We start from the raw sequence: 18102 nt of genomic DNA, 5'->3' as shown, positions 1-18102 counted from the left end.
TACCACCTGTGTGACTGTGGACAAGTCACTTAACCCCAGCCCCTGCCCCGATTGGCCTGGAAAAGGAAATGGCAAGACCACTCTACTGTTTTTGTCCCCAAAACACCATGGACAAGTCCATAGGATCACAAAGAGTTGGACACAGCTGAACGACTGAACAACAACGTTAGCAACTATAAAATCCAACTACTGTACTAGCTATAAATACTTCGCTATCTCTTCTTTATATATTTCAGAGTTTAGAATAGACATAAAATTTTAGATTTTTTACTTACATTGATTATTGCTCAGTCCTTCTTCAAGTTTCAGACAGAAGTCAGATTTTTGAGCCAAAATCCCAAGATTTACCACTTTAGACTTGAAAAAAAACAACACCAAAATTACATATTAAAAAAAATAAAAGTATGACGGTCCAGTACCTGGCACATAGTTGGGAGGAAGTGGAACTTTATTCTCTTCTTCGACCCCAACTAATATTAAAGCGGGGGAAGGGAGGCAAAGAAGGATACATGTTTAGAACTTTCAATCTGTGATCTTACCTGTTGGGCATCTGTATCTTGTTCAGAAGAAAGGTATTTTGGTACAAGGCCAGGAACTGTAGGTATAAAAAATGGTGCTGACTTAGGCACTTTGGGAGGTTCTTTTGGTTTATTCTTTTTCTGATAAAAGGAAAATAAAAAGATGAAGAGATTTGTAAAACAAAAAAACTTCTGTAGCTCACTTAAATATCTTGAACACTCCTTTATCAATACTAAAGAAATAAAAAATAATAAATCATATTTTCAAATGAAAAACACCTCAATATGTCAAGGATCAGTAATCTCACTGGTGTATGTACACTATTCCACTAGCCCAGATCACAGACTGCCTTAAAGAGCTGTCTTAGGCAACTGAACTTGTCCATAGTCATAAAGTTAGCTAAGTGGCTCTAAAATCTTTTCATTTTTTTATCTCTCATTTAACAAATTCATACCAGTTATTTCACCATATGTAATGCCTGATAATTCCCTTTCCATCTGCTGAGACTTCTGTTCTAAACTCCTTTCTGATGCCCTATATCTTCGAAAGAAGAGAAAATATGTGTAAGATTTAAGAGCTACATCATGAAAGAGAGGAAAGAAACTACGAAGCTGGATGGGTTCTAGTTTGGGCTTTACTAGGTGGGTGACTTTGTTTAAGTAACTTCATCTCAGTCTCCTTAAGTATAAAATTAAGGCAATGGAATATTCAAGATAGGACAAAATCACTCTCCTCATGTGGAGCAGAAGCAGAACACAATCAAGAAATTTGATTAAAGACAGTAAACTGAGATCCAAAAGGAATCATTTGTTGTGCACAATTATTTCATTAGAAGAATTAATTTTGGCCAAATTCTGTTACGAATCATTTGATGAGATGTGGAATTATTTTCTTAAATTGAAAAGTAGCCCTTAAGGGACATCAGAAGTCATTCAAGATGTCTGAAACCTTAACACGACTATTAATAAATTTTTCAAAGGTTTAAAGAAGACTTTTGAAAACTAGAAACATTAATCAATACAAGAGAAAGTAACTGTTTACTGATATTAAACAACTGAAAAAAAATTTCATCTATCCATGTTGAGTATTGAGAGAGGGAAGGAATTAATTGTTTCAATATGTTTATGCTGACTACAGTCAAATGAAGGACGAATACAACAACAATTTGTTAAAAGGCTACAAGACTGACACAGGGCTAGGGATATAAAGACAAAAATGAAGCAGTCCTTGCTCTTAAAGAGCTTAAATTACCTAAGAGATGACATGTGCACATATGTGATACACAAAGTAATGCAGCAAGCAGAGCACTAGAAGCTGGAAATCAGGAAAAGCTGCAGGTAAAAAGTGGTACTTCTTGAGTCTTGAAGGAAGTGAGGAACACTTTGAGGCAGAAGTGGTGAGGGAACAAGGTATATCTGAGAGATGTGGAATGGTCAGTAAAAAGGCAGGAAAATGGGAGAGAGAGGGTTGTGAATAAGAAACAGTGAAGCCAATCTGGCTGCAGGACATATGATGAGTGTAGTGTGGAGGTGAGCGATGTGGAACAGAGCCAGAAAAGGTCAGGGTCTCCTTGAGTCACTTCAGTAGACGTGTGAGGGATGGACTGGAGAGAGGAGACACACAAAGCAATGAGATGGGTTAGGAAGTTACTCATCTGTTCTGACAAGAAATGAAGCATGTCTGCATCAGGATGGTGGCTGTGCAAGCAGAGAAAAAAGGATAAATGGGACAGAAACAGATTGAGTACATGGGATAAATAAAAATAAGGAACAGAAGAGGACTCTCAGGTAATGACCATGAATGACTGAAAGGATGGTGGTATAAAGGACAGAAACAGGGAGAGGTTTTAAAGGGGGAAGATGAGTTCTGTTTTGGTCAAGCTGAGTTTGAGATTCTATGGGAAATTTAGTTTGAAAGAACCCATAGGAAGTTGATAATATGGTATTGGAACTCAGAAACTAGATGTGGTTAGATGTATGCTTCTATGAGTCATCTGCACAGAGATGACAACTAGATCCAGGGGAGCTGAGGTTACCATGACAGGGTGTGGGAAAAACAAAAAACAAAAAACAAAAACAAAACAAGAAGAGGACTCAGGACAGGGTTACACCTGCACATTTAGTTATCACTGAGAACCTGGCCTCCTACTTTGTTAGGAAAATTGAAGCTATTTGAAGAAAGGCTCTTTCTTCCCTCGGAAACCATGCCTGAGTGAAAATAAGGGGGTTCTTGCTGTGGTCAGCCCCTCTAGAGTTGCAAGCCCATCTCCTTTCTTCTCCAACAGATTACAAACTCAAGCATTCCTCTCTCCAACTTGAACTTCTCACTGTATGTTAGTTTTTTTCCCTTCTGACTTTAGTTATGCCCAATTTTCCCTACCCTTAAAAAAACCTTCATTAGATCCTAACATCCCCTCAAACTATCATGCTGTATCTCCACTCTCTTTCAGAGCCAAAATCTTAAAAAAAAAAAAAAAAGTCTACCCTGGCAGTCTTCTAATTCTCCTCTTTTCACTCATTTCTCAACCTCTGCACCATCATCACTCAAATGAAACTGTTCTCTTCAAAGTTATTAATGATTTTTTAATTGCCAAAATTGACAGTCCTTTTTCAATCCTTATCCTTAACCTATCTGCTAAATCTGACTGTGTACCTCAAAGATGCAATCTAGGTTTCCAAGACACTACTCTCTTCTGGTGGTTCTTCTGCCTGTCCGACTGCTTCTTCTCAGACTCCTTTGTGGTTCATCACAGATCATATGCCTTTACTATGCATATTTCTAAGGCTCTGACACAGGCCCTCTTCTCTACACTGTTTACTAGTGACCTCATCAGCTTCCATAGATTAAAGTTTTATCTTCTAAGCCAATGGCTCACAAATATATATATTATCAAACCTCATTCTTTCCCTCAGCTTCATCTTGCATCACTTATTGTTTAATGGACATTTTAAACTGGATATACAAGATCTTAAAGTCAATGTGTCCAATACAGAATTCACCACCTTTCCTCCCTAAGCCCACCAAGCTTCCCTATTTCCAATAAAGCCACCACCCATCCCTCCAACATCCAGATTTGTAAACTCAGCATTATCATCACTCCAATTCCTCACTTTTCCTTACCCCACATATGAAATTAGTTGTCAAATCTTGTCATTTCTACATTCACAATATCTCTAGAATCTGACTCTTCCTCTACTCCTCTCCTCTCCCCTCCCCCACTTCAGGTACTATTCCCATCTTGCCAAGACCATTACAATGGCTTGATAATTAACCTCCCTGCTTCAAAAGTTCCCCATTCCACACTATCCCATACACTCCTGCCAAGGTGATTTCCTTTAAACAAAGACATGACTATGTCTCTTCTCTCCTCAGTCAGCTACAGTGGCTCCCTATTGACTCTATGATCAAACATAAACCTTTCTGTTCAGCTTTTCAAGCCCTTCACAAACTGGCTCCAAATGTATCTTTCCATCTTCACAGTGTATTACTTCCCCTCTTGGGCTTTGTAATCCAACTAATAAGTCTTTTCTCTCTTCATAGACAACACTCTATCTCCATCTTGCAGGCCTCTGAACTGGCCATTTCCCATGCCTGGATTATATCTCCTTTTCACCTCCACCTTACAGAAGCCCAGTCTTCTTTTAGGGCATGCCTCAAGCACACTATTCTTATTCTACAAGAAGTTTTTCATAAGCCCTCTCATCTAAACCACCTTGTTTATGACTTTGTGCTTATTTGTAACCATTCTCTTAGCACTTTGTGTGTATGTGTGTGTCTATATTTCCCTGTCGTCTCTCTTGTTAAATCTAAGTTCCTTGTGATTGTCTCATTCATTATATATGTATTCCCCAGCAGATAACATAGTGTCTGGCACAGAGTTGGTGCTTAATAAATACTTGTCTGATTAACATGGAAGATGAACCAGAAAATGAATCTGAGGAATAGTCGCACAGGTAGGGAAGAGAATCAAGAAAGGACAGTGTTTTGAAAACTGAGAGAATATCGAGTATTTAAGAGAAGATGATGTCAGTAATGTCAAATGCCTCAGAGAGATCAGGAAAGATAAGGACTGAGAGAAGACTACCAGAGTGGTTAGTTAAGAGACCAGCAGCAACTCTGGAAAGAACAATACTAGTTGACTCCTGAGGTGAGAAACCACAAATGGATGGCAAGTGAGAGAAGAGGAGGGAACGTAGAAGCAGCAGATGTCAGGTAAGGTAACAAGCATTTACTATGTGTCAGGTCCTGCATTAAACACTTTACAAATATTAACTGACTTGATCCTCAAAACAACCCCGGGAAGTAAGAGCTTATCACTACCCCCATTTTGTAGTTTCAGGAAACTGAGGCAGAGATTAAGTTACTTGCCCACAGCCACACAGCTAGTAAGTATCTGAGGCTGGGTTTAAATTCAGGTCTTCTTAGGATAGAGTGCTGAGCCTAAAGTCAAGAAGACCCGAATTTAAACTTAACCTCTGTCTCCTTTTTCCTATGAAGTGTGAGAAAGGGAAGAGATTTTAGAGAGAACAACTGCGGGATGTAGAGTGCACTAATTACCCACCATTTGTTCAGCACTTGTCTGCTACAAGTTACTTTGATTTACACTTTGCAATAATTTTGAAATATTTCATAAATGTAGCTGTTCTTAGCCTATTTTCTCATTAGTTAGGAAAATGGGTCAAGATAACCTGTAAGATTTCTTCCATTTCTAAGATTCTCTAAAAATATTGCTAGCAATCATACACACCTGGCATAAGGAGTTGAAAGTTAAATAGAAATAATTCAGCCTCTGAGTAAATCACTCAATAATAAAGAAGTGTTTTGAATACTATAGGTAAAAATAGTGTTTGTGTCATGAACATGACATGAACATGAACTACTATATGCCTAATCCTTTTGGTGCACAACACTTCTTGTAGGTGGTTTAAAAAGTTATGTTATATACAAAGGATGTTAAGAAATAGAGAAGTATTGAAGACATGCTTTGAGAAGAGACCAAGGTAAATGTTTGTTGACAATAAAAAACAGGTTGAGGAAAGAAGGGAAACTTATGCTTGATGGCAGATCTGTGAAAATTCTTTTGTCCTCACCTCTCAGCTGTGCAAGTACAGAGAACTACTTTTTGTTACAGAATACATCCTTCCAAAATGAATAAAGTAAACCTCTTTATTGGATTCATTTGAACAAAACCAACAAAAAAATTACTGTGACCCAATACTTGACAGCTCTGGCTTTAGGACTGGATCATCCAAAAACCTCACATTACAACTAGAAATATCAACAAGCACAGTTTCAGTCCAAGCCTCTCACTCCCACCTTTACCTTTACTCTGTACAATCACTGCCCAATCAGCCCTGGAGTACAAGGTAAGCCCCTCAAAATAAACGTATGCTTGGCTCTGAAGTTAATATTGACCTCTGAAAAGTTCATTTAGGACCCCAGCATTCGATATAACCCTGTTATTACCTTAATAACCGCGAGATTGAGAAGGTTTTTCCACCTTGACTCAGGCAGCAGTGACAGAGTCAACAGCTGCTCACTGAGCTGTCCTGGTGAGTCATACTCTATCACTTCATCGTTTGGTCCTTCAGTTTCTTCTGAGAGTTCCGCTTCTTTAAAGAAAGAATTCCAGGTAAAATAGATGCACGCACATATACAGCACAATTAATTATAAACATACAGTCAATTTAAGTCTTTTAAATTATGCTTAAAAAGGTTAAGTTTGAGATCATTCTAATATAATATCATGATACTTGATATATATTTTTTGATAAGTGATTTAAAGATATGTCTGTACATCAAGTATTTATTACTGAAGCCCATGAATGACTTACATGTTCTATTTTACTTTCTACCCTCTTCTACCATACCCTAATATATTTAAACACTTTCCCTTTTCTACATGCCAAGTTATCATCTTCTCAACTTCTCAAATCTTTAATCTCTCTACTGATCTCTCCTGCTTTTTCAATTAACCTGTTTTTCAATTAAATCTATTTCCAAAGAGAAAAAAGACAAAAGGAAAATTTATAACTTATTCCTTTATCTCCTTGCTTATATTTCAGTAAATGATGGCACCACCCTTCTCTTCAACCTAATTAACAATGAAACTCTTCAATATTCCCGGTTTTCAGGGCACCAAGTTACAGCCACTGGTTTCTCAACATAATGAGGATGCATGAGAAGGCACACCCAAATGTGCCCAACTATATTTGTAAAAAAAAAAAAAAATTGCTTTCACAAGTTAATGCTTTCTTAACAAGAAGGCCAAATATGGTCAGTTATCACACACGCTAAATTGTGTGTTTAACAAGTTACCTTATCATTATATTAGCTGCCTCTTCTTCCCCCCCAGAAGACCACCTCATACCTTGGCTGTGGCAGATACCAGGAAGCATTACAACAGAAGGGACATAATCTGCTGAAAGTGGCCGTAATGAAACCAGTGAATACAGGGAAATGTTGGACCTAAGAATTCAAACAATACAAGTTAATATTTTAAAAGTTCATAGAAACAGTGTGCTTAGAGTAACTTCTAAATGGCACATCCCTATATTCTAATATTATGGCTGATTATTCAGTAATTAAGATTAAGATATTTAGACTGTTCACTTAAAAATATCATAATAAACTATATATCTTGCTTTAATTCAATACTTGGAAATGTCAAAGTTTAAACAAATAAAACTCTAATAAGGCATTTGTTAACAGAATCCTATGCACTGGGGAAGCATGTTATTTAAAGGAACCCTGTAGCAGACAAATCCTTTTTTAAAGTGTTATCTTTCAGGTTAAGCTTTTTGGGGAGGGGTAAATACTTTTCTCCACATAACTAGAATTGTTAAGGTTGGGCACAGCTGTACAAAGCCTATTTAAATCACCAAATACTGGACCTTCTAAAATGTAAAAAGCTGAGTGGATAAGCCTGGTTTTAGCAATTCTTTGGCAAAGGAACAAAGATTCATTTCTCTCCCATAATTTAGAGCAAAGGAGTTTTTTTTTTTTAAACTCATAAATAAATAAAACACTCGTAAATACAAGGGTGAAGTCAAGATTTCAAAGGCTCATAGGAGAACTTATCTAGAGTTAGAGGAGACCTTATGGGTAATTTATTCCAACCCCCTCATCTCAGAGATGAGAAAACTAGGGTCCAGAAGGAAGAAGACTTGCCTAAAGTCCTAAGTAGCAGCAGAATCAGAATTTGAACTCGGCTCCTGTGACTTCACATTCAGTTCTTTCTACTGTATCAGCAAAGGATCTACTAATTTAAAATAAGAGAACAAACTTCTAGAGTAATTCATTGTAATAGGATCTGACCTGGAGCTCTAGAAACATCTTAGGCTTACTGTCAAATATAAAAAAAGAGGCAGTATGGAACAGTAGAATGAACACTGGAATCTGAAGTCTAGATGCCTGAGTTTTCATTCTTCCTTTCACTGTATAACTGTATGCCTTTCCTCTATAAGACAAAGTTTACAGGGCTAGGTTCTTTACTAGGCTTACATCTATTTCCAAGTTCAATGAAGTCATAGACATAAAATGAATTTTCCTTTTCTACTGAACATCAGGTGGCAGAGAGTTAAATAGCAGAATACTGACTCATCATGGATGTGCCAAAGTCAGCATTTTCTAGCATCGGCTAAGATTCGCAAACACTTTTTCTTGATTCTTCCAACTTAACAAGCATGATGATCCTATCCCTCCTGCTGGACCCCCTGAAAGCCTTCATCAATGACCAATGTTAAGTGGACGATCAAATTTAAAACGCTAAAATAATACTGGCTGGAATAAAAATCCTTTAGGACAACTGTGCCCTAGGGAATAAACTAAAGGAATGACTCTTTACAAAACAAATCTTATGAAAAAGCTTAGCAGTATTTTGACTAGCAATTTTAAAATCATCTTCAATATGTTTTTCTTCTTTAGTGAATGAAAAAATCAGGCACTTCCACTTGAGAGATGTGAAAACTATTAAAACAATTTGAGCAGCTACATTTTTTTGCTGGAAAAAAATATAAAGCACTTACCACAGATAAATTCCAAGATTATCCACATGGGAAGTGGCCAGAAAGTCTCCAGTGGGAGACATAGTAAGACTGACAGGTGCTGAATCCACTAAGAAACAGTCTATAAGGCTAGTAGGAGGGAAAAAAAACTTCTTTCAGACAAAATAGAATTTTTATGATTTTCAAGCATCTAGAGGCCCTCTAAGCTTTTTATCCTATTTACATTACATTTCACCATAATGGATATAATTCCCCCTTGGATTTTGCTTAACAGAGGGACAGAGGATAGAATAAACCTCACAAAATAAGATTTCACTCTGGGCCACTTGGTGACACTGGTGATTATCAACATAACCATCTTAATTCACATGAAAATATTTAGTTCTCATCCCTAGGAGGCCAAATTACTAATTTAATTAAAATTAACCAGACAAAGGGTATGAATATAGGGATCCAATTTTCTATTGTAAAGGAGACTGAAGGGCAGACATTGGAGAGCTCCTCCCTAATCCTACTCCATTTAAGGAGGGTAACCACAGCATTCACCTCATCATTTCCCACACAGCTTCAACATCCATCCCCACTCCTGGATTTCATGATCTCTAGAAACTCATCATTCTACAAGGATGAAATCAATTCTGACAATGATACCTCCTTAGCACACTCTGTCCTGGGGTCCCTCCTTCCCTCTGGCTCAAGAGGAGGAGCCTCTTAGGAGGCAGAACTTGAAATCAGGTCTTCCTGACTCCAAGAACAGCACATTTTCCTCTTATACTACCTAGCCACCTCTACAACTATTCTATAGCTGATTTTCTTAGTTAAGAGAAACACTGAAAGGTTGAGCAAGTGGTCCAGGATTACACAGTCAATAGGAGGATCTGAACCCAGGTCTTCTTGCAAAATAGCCTAACTATTTATACAACTATGTCTCTAATCTTGCATGTCATAGGCAGATTAGGCAGAATAGGTCCATAAATAAAGATTCTATGGCAAATTTCTTAACATTTTAATATCAGTATTTGTTTTCTATAGCAAGTCAAATGAAGTTTTAAAAGTCATCTAACAAAGGATTTTTCTGGTCCTGTAGTGGTACCTACTTAAGGGGAACTATAAAACTGTCAGATTCGAGTCCATGTTAAAACTGGGAAAAAAAGCTAAATCACAAATTTGTAGGTTTGTCTTAAATATTCAAACTGTCCCAAATAAAAGTTCATTATTTGTATATTAAAGATTCAGCAGATAATAAGTTAGGATGTCTTGTTAAATGAAATAGCTAACATCATAGCAACTGCAACAAACTAGGCAGAAAATCAATTCAAATCACTTCTATTTCACAGCACAGTGTCACGGTAAAGAGGATGACCAATACTCATTCAAAAAGGCGGTATTGAGGAGACTGCTATTGTTGCTTGGTTCTTTCAGTCGCTTCTGACTCATGACCCCAGTGTGGAATTTTCTTAGCAAAGATACTGAAGTACTTTGCCATTTCCTCCTCCAGCTCATTTTACAGATGAGGACAGTGAAACAAACAAGGTTAAGTGACTTGCCCAGGGTCACACAACTAGTAAGTGTATTGAAGCCTGAAGAAAGTCTTCCTGATGCTAGGTCCAGCACTCTAATGAGGGCTTACTGGAAAATATGTAGTTTCCAGTTGTGAAGAAAATTTCCTAATTAATTAGGATGCAACTTAATTAATAATTGCTTACCTTTCAAACTCAGCATGTGTGATAGAAAGTATAATCTCATTATGATATTGTCAAATGAACTGCATTATTTCTGTGTTTAACAAAATCACAAGAAAACTGAGTTTTCCTTTCTAAAGGTCAAACTGCTTCTGGGTACAGGTTAAACATCCCATCCTTCAACCCTCTTCCTAACATGGAAGAATGAGGACAAGGTAGACAGGATTCAACCTGGGGTTATGGTAAATGATAAAAGCTATTATCTCCTACCTAATGGTTCTACCTTTTCTTTTCCTTTTTTTCAGTGATTTAGTTACTACTGAAAACAATTCTTTATCTACTTTCCTACTCTATTGTCAGATTTATACTCCAGTAACGGAATTCTCATTAGGTAATGATTTGAAAATCATATACAATTCTTCATTAACTTTTGTGAGATAACTATTAAACATTTAATTACAGGGACAAAAGCAAAGACTCTTTCCACAGTAGCTTAATACACAGACAAATAGGATTCATACAAAGCTAAGAATCCTATTACAAGTTTACTTACCACCCGGATGGAAGGTCCCAAATCCTAATTGAGCAATCCATTGAACCACTTATTAACCAACGACCATCAGGACTGAAAGCCTTTAAACAAAATTAATAAAATACTCATTTTAAAAATGCTAAACATTCCAAAAGACAACAGAATTGATTAAGAATTGAATTAATCATCAAACATTTATTAAGTTATATGCTGGAGACTACTATACTAGGCTCTGAGAAATATAAAGACAAAAATCAAAGTTTCCACCTTCAAGGAGCCTATATTCTAGAAGACCTCCTGACATGGCAGACAGAGCACTGTGCCTGGAATTAGAAAGACTCATCTTCCTGAATTCAAATCTGGCCTCACACTTACTAGTTCTGTGACCATGGGCAAGTCATTTAACCCAGTTTGCCTCAGTTCCTTATCTGTAAAATGAGCTAGAGAAGGAAATGGCACACCACTCCAGCATCTCTGCCAACAAGAAAAGCCAAAATGACATCATGAAGAGTCTGAAATGACTGGACAACAGCAACAACAAATCCTAAGAGGGAAACTCTATATGTACATACACAAAATAATATAAATAAATACATACATATACAAAATAAGGCAGGGAGGAAGTATGGGCAGCTGGTGGGGGAGGGGGTGATGGTTAGAAAGATCTTGATAGAGGAGGTGGCAATTGAATGGGACATCCTAGGCAAGGGGTAAGAAGAAAGTTAAGAAATAATTTAAATAAAATTTAGCTGTCACAACTTATAAACAGCAAAATTTGATGAATTAACAGAGAAAAGCAAGCTTTTCTAGCAGTAAAGTGCTGGGCCACAAATAAAGGGGCCACACCTGCCATTAATTGTCCAGAGAGGGATGAAACACATGTTCTCTCTAAGGTCTTTCCCAGCCTGAAGACTTCAATGATTTTTGCTGCTGTTTGTTTTTATAATTTTAAAAACAAAATGGGGTTTTGTACTATTGTCTATGAAGAAAGGTACTGACTTATCAAATTAAGAGTAGAACTAGAGACTAGGTGTATCTCTAGCATTCGAAAAGTACTAGAGTGTTTTTAACCACACCTAGAAAAAGGTTTAATAATAAACCACTCGTCACAGCTGTTCTCCAAAAGACTTATTAACTCCTTATTATATAGCAATTTGTAAACATTAAAGTACTTTGCCCACAACAATCGTTACTGTGCTATGGATGTATATTGCAAATGAAAAAACTAAGGTTCAGAGAGGTTAAGTGATGTCTCCAAAGTCACGCAGCTGTTTGAGTCAGAATATGAATCAAGATCCACTAACCTTAAGTCTAATGTGCTTTCTCACTCAATTATCCTGCCTAAACATTTTGTTAGCTTAATGGCAACAGTGGAATAAATGTAATCTCCCAGGACAGGTGCTGCCTCACTTAGACACTTAAAATGAAAATCTTATTTCTCTGCCATATCTTCTAATTCTGAACAATACTCCCCTGAATCAATCTAATAAAGTGAAGTTTTACATGAGAAAATATAAATTTTCTGAAATAATAAAAGTTTTAAACAACTGAGAACTAAGAATGTTTCCAATCTTGCTTATTTATAACTTTTGTTAAAAATGCTATTTTCTTCCTTGCTCAGGAAGTATTATTTTATTCTGCAATGTTTGGGGAAGTCTAATTAGAAATCTGTGAGAAATAAAACTCATGAGTAGGTAAAGTTATAGCAAAAGAACAAAAGTGATGAATTTTTATCTGTAATTCACAATAATTCCAGGCTTGGCTGCAAGTGCTAGCATCGCCTACTTTCCCATATGCATCCAGGACACCAAATCTGGGTTTCAGGCTCTGCCACTTGCCTCGTCATATAACCTCTCCCTGATCCTCAGTTTCCTCATCTGTAACATGAGGGAGTAAAGAAGGTTGGACTAAATGAACTGTGGTCCCTTCTTGCTCTAAGTCTATGATATATGACCTTATAAGTAAGGAGAGTTTTGTTATTCTTTCTTGGAATTTAACTTCCCAGGCTTCACGGCCAAAAAAATGTCTAATTTCTTCTGTTAGATGATACTTCCCAGGCCCATAACTTGTGAACAACTCCAATATGGCTGCGCAGAGAGGTATGGTGGGGGGGGAAGAGGCCACAACACACATAATATGATTTTTACTATGCCTGCGCTGAATGATGATATTGCTAAAGTTAATCTGTGAGGCTATTGCTGGCAACATGCCTTCTTTGTCTGTTGCCCTATAAATCAAGTGGGGAACCCATAGAGGAATATGACAGTGTATCACCATGTGTATCTCCACTGGCCCCCACTGAGGCTTGAGGGGACATAGGGGAGTGCACAAGCTGTGCCTGTCTCCACTGACCCTCATCGAGACACAAGGGTAGTTGCCCCCTCTGCTTGCCTGCCCTGAGAGAAGGGTGATCCGGAATGCTGTAGCAGTTGGTACTCCCAATATCAGCAACTCCCTTCTGAGAAGACTAGATGAGAATAAAGTAAGATTTGAAGCCATCTTCCTGTCCTTCCCATCCGCCCAGATCAAGAGAGAACCTGTTAGAGGCTGGAGTCCAAAAACTCCAGTGACTCCTGTGAAATAGACCTAAAGGATATGAAAAGGTTCTGGAAAAAGTATAAATAACTATACTCAACGCATTGGTATTGTTATACAGCTATCCAGAACAAATGCACCTGCCAAAGTACCAACAGTATTTTTACAATGAATTTCAGGGGTGAGGTGGAGCATTTGTACATCAACAAGTCCATTGTCTTACACAAGTAAATATTAGTTTTCCTTAAAATTCCTTAGAAAAGCAGAAGCATACTTTTTTTTGCTTTAAACTTGCCCACAATAATCTGAATCCTTTTCAGAATATTCCACTTTTTAAAGGAAATTAAAAGCTCATTAAAAGTCACTTTTGTTCCATCAATATTACCATGTCATTTATCTGGCCTTGGTGTCCAAAAAATTCTCTGACTGTCCTTCTGGTTTCTATGTCTACAATGATTAGACTGAAGTCATCTGAGGCAATTCCCAGGATGCCACTGATGAAAGAAGTAAATAATTTATAAGAAATTTTAAAAATTCAAAAAGCAAAAATCACAGACACACAATAAAGACTATTTTCTATTACCAAATTTTATATTAGTAAAAATCAAATAAAATGTTCTATCATCTATAGCAGTGATAATAAATTTAAGACAAATCTAGTATTCCACTAGTAAAGAGAATATAAGCAAATTAGGGACTTTTGCAGGAACATTACATAAAGATAATAACAATGAACTCAACAATTATGCAAAACAGTCATAATAATGGAAAAACCAAGTAGAAAAATATAACAAATGACATATGAACAGCCTGATGAATTACTCTATTATCTACCCATGTATGTATTTCTTTATGTACAAAATTTCAAAGATCTTCAAATTCATCAGTGTAGGATTTTCCATTAACTGATTCTCTGTAACTTCATGAGGGTCTAAGGCCAAAAATGTCTTTTTATTCTATGTGATAAAGAGAAGATTTATCTCCCAATATCTTGAAGTTCTTATTCCACAACTTTTAATGTTGCATGGATAACAGGGTACATCACCCAGGCCTCCTTTTTTCTCTTGTTACATGACTAACCAATTCTCAATCATACATTTTCTGGACACCAATTCTCGCATGAAGTCATCACCAATAATAGGCAGCAATCTACTTATGACTATCACAGCTTTCTCTTGCCTACATGATGACTTCAAATTTGCACTCTTCGGGGAGATTGGTGGTTCCTAAGGATGTAGCATCAATAGGCAAATACAGATGTCTAAAAGATGGGGTTTTGCATCCTTGAGATATATGGGACTGCTGAAAGTGCTGCATAATTTCCCTAATGGAATTCATCCTAATTTCCACCTTAAATTCAGTTCTGGGCACAGCTTGCATATCCACACTTTCCAAGATACAGATACACACATCACACTGATAAACTACATCAACAACACTTGGACAATAAGCACTCATCATTCACTTTTCCTATGTGGAGAGTCAGGCCTAACTTTTTATTTTTGAGGGTCTAAGATCTTGTTAAGGGGAGGTGAGGAGTTGGGGTGGGTCCTTAGTACTCTGAGATTTGATGCAATCAACAATCTGAAATCAGCATCTGGCACACAGTAAGTGCTTAATGAACAATGTTAGCTCCGTGTTGACCTATCAAAGAGTCTTATATGACTTTCTTTGGATGAAACATATTACTGAAAGAGCCTTTAAAACCACACTTTGCTCCAAAGTCAAAACGTTTTCTTAGAATAAAAAAAAAATCAGTGGGATATTGTATTAACTACATTTTACACTCAGTTACATAACTATGAAGATGTGGTCTGTATAGAAAGTCGTTTGCAAAAGTCAAAAGCCCTTGAGGACTCACAGTAGTGTTTTGATTCTTTTTTTTCCTCCACTGATAACAGAATGTGTATCTGGTAACAGCTGAGGAAGAAAGTTGGTGGTCATAAATGATACTCAAGAAAAGGAAGAGAAGGATGTGCTCTGAATGGATTTAAATCAAATGAACTCAAATATTTGTCATTCTCACTTCCCCCAAAAAGCATATCTCCTCCTTTTCTCATTTTCAAAGATATTTTTGGTAGGTCATTTTAATAAAGAATTCAGAGATGAGAAATTCAGCATACAGTTCAACACTCTCTTGATGACTTTTTTGGGTAATAATACTATGATTTCTCCAAGTCATTTATTATCTTTTTTTTCTTTAGAACGCAAGCTCCCTGAGAGAAGGGATTTTCACCCTTTGTTGTTATTGTTTTTTTTCATATCTAGCACCTAACACAGTGCTTTAGTACTGCCTGTTTATATCAGATCTCTAAAAAGATCTGCTTTAAAAACTGGCAAATTTCTTCTATCTGTATCTGATATAGTCCAACTGTGTTTAAGTTCAATTTTTTTTTAACACATTATGAGCTGAGCTGTTATGATTCCAAATGCAGTAGCACTGTCACATGATGAAAGAGCCTAACTAGGGTAGTCTGTTCCATTTTTCATCTTTTGGTGGTCTGCCTTCATTTTTATCTAAGATGATTGACTTAAGTGGGTATAATCTATCATAGTAGGCAAGTTTACTACAGAATTCATCATTTGATATTCTGGAGGTCCAACTGCTCACAATATTCACTTTCTTTAAAATTTTCTAAACCATTTTGTATTTTAAACTGATTAATCCCTTGGATGCTGTTTCTCTACTTGGCAAAGAAATCAAGTTGTCCCATTCCTTTTGGACTCCTCATTGTGGTGAATGCTTCACACTGGTTACACTTCCAAAGTAAACAGTGATAAGAAGGAATTTCGCTTCTTTTATTCATTTTTCCATTTTTTTCAACATCAAAAGCTTTTCATTAAGTCAAGTTACAGTTGTTATAATCGTCCATTTTTCTCATCCTACCCTTTCCTGCAATTTGATGTTACTATAATCAGCTGATGGTCTGACAGCTGATTCAGAAATTACTCCTCCAATGGTAAAAAGTCATTTCCAGCATGGTAAGAGATGGACAATTTCATTTTTGTGATGCTATATGGTACTTACTATGTCAAGCACCTTCAGATTTTCTTCTTGAAGTACTTGTAACATAACACATAAGATTTCTGAATAAAGGACTCTCTCATTCCTTAATATGGAACCTTATTTTCCAACATTTTCTACAGTCCTCACTCAGCTTCACAGAATTATATACTCTCAAAGTTGGAAGCAATCCCAGAAGCCATCTAGTCCTACCTGTACCTACTGGACAATACACATCCGACAGATGGTCATCCAACCTTTGCTCAGGCACCTCTCATGAGGTCCCACTCCACTACTGAACTGTTTTTAAAGTTTCCCCTTCATCAAATCTAATTCTAACTTTCTGCAATTTTATTTCATTACCCCTAATTCTGCCACTTGAAAAATGTCCAGAAATCGCAGTTTGGAAGATCTAATTAAATTCTTTACCTTTTTTCTATTCTTTCAACTTCTGCAAAAGATGATAAAGCATAACCCACGAATACCCTAATGGCGTTCCTCTGGCTTTACTAAGCACTGTAAAAAAAGAGCATGACCAAATGTCCCATGAAATCATGGAGCCTTTAGGTAAAACCAATTACTTCCGCTCCTTTAATTCTCAAATCAAAGTCTGTCAGTCATCCTTCATTTATAAAAACCATGTTAACATTATAAGGATTTAGATTTAGTTCTTCCAGTAATAGAAAGACCTGCTGATTGTTGGCATACTTCCCTCCCATTTTCTGCCATTCTACTTACCACTATTCAAGTTTAAAAACAGGATTGAGAATAATTTTTATATTTCTGGTTTAATGGACTATCACAGCCAAAGAACTCATCTAGCAGCCAGCCTACATGAGATAAGCCTCTTCCAACTGAGCTATGCTGTTCTTCAATAGCTTAGTCAAGACAGGTCTATATTCAAATACCTTTATGCTACCTGCCAGAGCTTATGTTTCACTAGGACAACATAGAGAAGTGCAGTGCATAGAGTTCCAGGTCTAGAGTCAGGAATCCAGAGTTCAAATTCAGCTTTAGACCCTTACCGGTTGTGTGACCCTAGCAAGTCATTTACTCTATTTGTTTCAGTTTCCTCAACTGTAAAGTAGGGTAATAATGGCATCTACCTGACAGGGTTATCATGAGGACCAAATGAGACAGTATTTATAAAAGTGCTTAACACAGCGTCCTGCCCAAGCAGGTGCTACATAAATACTTTTTCCTTTTCCTTCCCTTTCATCAGAATTCAGGTAATACAACTGTTAAGGCATCAAGAGACTCACATAGAAGTGATCTAATGTGGGGGGGGAGGTGGAGGGAGTGAGGGGAGATACCAAAGGCATGGAAAAAAATCTCAGCTTGTTAATATCAAAAAAGGTGACTGCAAGAACTTCAAGATTTACCAACCAATATGCTTATTACTCCATCTATAAAAATCTTTGAGATACATACATGAGTTGGGTATATCCTCAATGAAGGCATATTCCCCCCCAAAATACAGGGTGATTTAGAGGAGAAAGCTCCAAATAGAAAGACTTCACATAGAACATGGTAACTGACATAAGTAAAATAAGGATTCTGAGAATCAGAGAACAAGAAAGAAGGTATTTCTGGCATAGGGAAAAGCAAGGTTATAAACACATAGGCAGGCAACTGAGTAACTTCTATAAGGAATAGTAAGTTCAATGTATATGAAAGGAGATAATGTGCAATAAAGCTGGAAAGGTAGGTAGGTCGGGGCTAAGGTGTGAAAGGTGTTAAACATCAAAGAGCAGTAATAGATAATCCCTGAAGTTTACTGAATAGGGGAGAATAGGGAGGACTGAATCATATATATATATATAT

The 18102-nt window shown here is 36.9% G+C and overlaps 1 protein-coding gene and 1 long non-coding RNA gene across 2 annotated transcripts in view; one reads left to right on the top strand and one right to left on the bottom strand.

Moving 5' to 3' along the window:
• The window catches only part of WDR36 (WD repeat domain 36), a 58349-nt gene that overhangs the window by 4161 nt on the left and 36086 nt on the right, over positions 1-18102 (bottom strand). Inside the window, exons 15-21 of the mRNA XM_072597382.1 lie at positions 13660-13768; positions 10761-10840; positions 8547-8654; positions 6890-6987; positions 5986-6131; positions 540-659; positions 276-357 (exon numbers count right to left, since the gene is read on the bottom strand). Of these exons, the coding sequence (XP_072453483.1) occupies positions 276-357; positions 540-659; positions 5986-6131; positions 6890-6987; positions 8547-8654; positions 10761-10840; positions 13660-13768 (743 nt within the window). The remainder of the gene's footprint in view (positions 1-275; positions 358-539; positions 660-5985; positions 6132-6889; positions 6988-8546; positions 8655-10760; positions 10841-13659; positions 13769-18102) is intronic.
• The window catches only part of LOC140496962 (uncharacterized), a 238544-nt gene that overhangs the window by 207157 nt on the left and 13285 nt on the right, over positions 1-18102 (top strand). The gene's annotated exons all lie outside the window — the stretch shown is intronic.

This window comes from Notamacropus eugenii, chromosome 3 (genome assembly GCF_028372415.1).
Source record: "Notamacropus eugenii isolate mMacEug1 chromosome 3, mMacEug1.pri_v2, whole genome shotgun sequence".
NCBI lineage: Eukaryota > Metazoa > Chordata > Mammalia > Diprotodontia > Macropodidae > Notamacropus > Notamacropus eugenii.
This window is presented reverse-complemented; position numbering and strand designations above follow the sequence as displayed.